The sequence below is a fragment of the Sinocyclocheilus anshuiensis genome, unplaced genomic scaffold (genome assembly GCF_001515605.1).
Source record: "Sinocyclocheilus anshuiensis isolate Anshui unplaced genomic scaffold, SAMN03320099.WGS_v1.1 scaffold658, whole genome shotgun sequence".
In the NCBI taxonomy this organism is placed as follows: Eukaryota; Metazoa; Chordata; class Actinopteri; order Cypriniformes; family Cyprinidae; genus Sinocyclocheilus; species Sinocyclocheilus anshuiensis.
Genome location: NW_015542402.1, coordinates 123,525 through 126,538, shown reverse-complemented (window position 1 = coordinate 126,538; position 3,014 = coordinate 123,525). Strand labels below are relative to the sequence as shown.

At 37.7% G+C, this 3,014-nt stretch overlaps 1 protein-coding gene across 1 annotated transcript in view; it reads left to right on the top strand.

Moving 5' to 3' along the window:
* Nucleotides 1–2,808, top strand: part of shroom1 (shroom family member 1) — a 32,132-nt gene extending 29,324 nt beyond the window's left edge. Inside the window, exons 7-8 of the mRNA XM_016492169.1 lie at nt 374–646; nt 1,998–2,808. Coding sequence (XP_016347655.1) covers nt 374–646; nt 1,998–2,252 — 528 coding nt within the window. The 3' untranslated portion in view covers nt 2,253–2,808. The remainder of the gene's footprint in view (nt 1–373; nt 647–1,997) is intronic.
* The last annotated feature ends 206 nt before the right edge of the window (nt 2,809–3,014 follow it).

Below are 3,014 nucleotides of genomic sequence, written 5' to 3'. Positions count from 1 at the left end.
TATATTATATTATATAATAATATAATATAATATAATATAATATAATATATATATATATATATATATATACACACACAAGTAGTTTGAGAGTAGAGTAAGACCGTTTTGTCATTACGTCATTCACAATGCTTCACTGGAGTGAAATCACATTGACTTCTGACTTCTAGAGAAGCTTGTATCTTTACCTCAGAGCTCGTAGTTCTGTCCTGAAAGCTTTATAAAGGTTTGTGGAGAAAATACATGGGATTTTTACTTCAGAAACCTGCACTCTTACGTTGCATTTTGAAGTCTTACAATCTTACGCATACAGTATCCGCTATCATAAATAAAGATATATTGTCTATGGTTTCTCTTTGCATCTTGTCACGTATAGAGACGGCTGATAGCACACATAGAGGAGCACTTGAAGTGTCTAGAGGAAGTGCACTCCACCGTCCAGAGCGAGGAGAAAGTGAACGGGGAGTGGGGCGACGCTATGGAGGCTCTGGTAGGAGAGAGCTGTGTGTCAGCTGAGCTTGAGCGCTACACGCAGTTTATAGGAGACCTGGAGCGTGTGGTCAGCCTGCTGCTGTGCCTGTCGGCCCGTCTGGCCCGCGTACAGAACGCCCTCAGCACTGCCGACGACAGCATGGACGCCGAGGAGAGAGTGAGTTTAGATCAAACCAGGTGTTTAAATGAGGCGCGTCTTTATGTGAATAACTAGGAGGGGCCCTAAACACACTAAAGCTTGTTAAATAGCTTTGAGAGTAACAGTCATGTGTTCTGCTGCAGCAGCAGTTGATGGTGTCAACACTGCCTGACCGAAACCATTCTTTAGTTTCGATGAGTTTTACCATTACACTGCCCTCTTGTGACAAATATTTGAACACCATGAGCCTTCAAACATTACAAAATTCATTTTGACAGTAAAGACAAGATTCTTCACAGGGTTGCCAAGTCTGAGGTAAAATAGGGTTACTTTTACACTGTCGCCACTTGTTGGTTTTTAGTCCGTGGGTTAAAGCTATCCCTCCCCCACCTTCAATGAAAGCCGTTTCAACAAAACCGCAGAAAAAAAAAAATGCAGTTGGGCTGGTTTTGTTTCGTAGACCTGGCAACCCTGGCTGTTCACTAATCCTTCTATTCGTAAAAGAATCCTGAAAAATATAATAGATCTCAGTACTTCTCACAAACATATGAAGCAGCACAACCGTTTTCAACATTGATAATAATCAGAAATGTTTCTTGAGCAGCAAATCAGCATATTAGAATGATTTCTGAAGATCATGTGACACTGAAGACTGGAGTAATGATGCTGAAAATACAGCTTTGATCACAGAAATAAATTACATTTTACAATATATTCATAGAGAAAACGGTTATTTTAACTTGTAATAATATTTCACAATATTACAGTTTTTTCTGTATTTTTGATCAAATCAATGCAGTCTTGGTGAGCAGCATTTTTGGTGTTAATGGCCTTAATGTCTAAATATATACCTAAATGCATAAAGAAGCAAATTGGCTTGGAATTGGAGTTTTATTCCAAATTTTCCAATTTATTTGCTCCAGTTAGAGCTTTGTGGCCATTTCTGATGTTTTAACTAGTCTTCTCATGCACTGAAAAGTTAAATTTTTTTTTTTTTGAGTAAAAGAATGTGAAGATTGTGTGTTTTTATTGGTAAAAACTAGTAATTTAGATTTAAATAAAATAAAAAAGGTAACAAAAAAAAAAAAACATGAATATAATAGTTTATTTTTTATTAGAATAAAATAAGTTTTCATGCTCCGGGTCATTTTGACCCAGAAACAGATGTTTTGAAGATCAAGTATTACTTTGTGTAGTTCATCTCTCATTTGTTTCACAGACAGTTGTGGATGATGGGAAAATGGGACAGATTTCTTATATTTATTAAATAAGTTCCTGTAGTTTCCTGTGTGTGACTGCTAACATTAATAACGAATGACTAGAATTGTGACGCATCAATAACATCCTTATGACTTTTCTCGATCCACAGCAATCGCTGGACATCCGCTACCGTCTCCTGTGCAAGCAGAGGGAGGACGCCAAAGACTTAAAGGACAACCTGGACCGACGGGAGCGCATGGTCTCCACCTTCCTCTCCAAACAGCTGACGGACACACAGCTGCAGGAGTACCGGCGCTTCATTCAGACCAAGGCCTCTTTACTCATCCGTCAGAAAGACCTCGATGAGAAACAGCGTTTAGGAGAGGAGCAGCTCGAGGCCTTACTCAGCAGTTTACCTCCATGAAACTACCGCACACGGCTCTCTAATGCCTGAAGGTGCCTTTTGCGGCTGTTTTGCAGAGACTGTAATTACTCTGAGATGCTGTGTTTCATTTGACATTTGTGCTGTAGTTGAGCTACTCTTAAGCTGACTTTGGAAACCATGGAAAGCTTTATTTAAGAGCCCAGGAATGGTTTACTGAGAGCTTCAAGTAGATGAATGAGAAATGCACTCTTTCAGATATGCATCACAGAGCACTCTCAAATCAAGACCAAAAAAAGGATGAAAGAAGCACTTTTGATAATAAACTGCACATGATGAACCTGGATATTGTAATCGATCCCAAGTGTTCATTCGTATTGATTTCAGGGCTTCATAGTGTAACTTTTCATTCATGCCCTTTTGTCCTGTTATTTCATTTGCCACTATCATGTTGTATGTATATTTAATGTTCACTTTTATTCAGTTTTGAAGATTCTCTTTAAAGATGTATTTGGTGAAACGAGTCTGTATTATTTAACTGCCATCATTGCCAGTGTTGGGGAAAATTACTATTAAAAGTAATGCATTACAATATTGCGTTACTCCCTAAAAAAGTAACTAATTGTGTCTTTTAAAATTACTATTAAAAGTAATGCATTACAATATTGCGTTACTCCATAAAAAAGTAACTAATTACGTTACTTAGTTACTTTTTATAGAAAGTAATGCGTTATGTTATTTTTGCGTTCCTTTTTCTCATCTGGGCTGGGCTTGCTTGTTTGTTTTAGTATAAAAAAGTTCTGT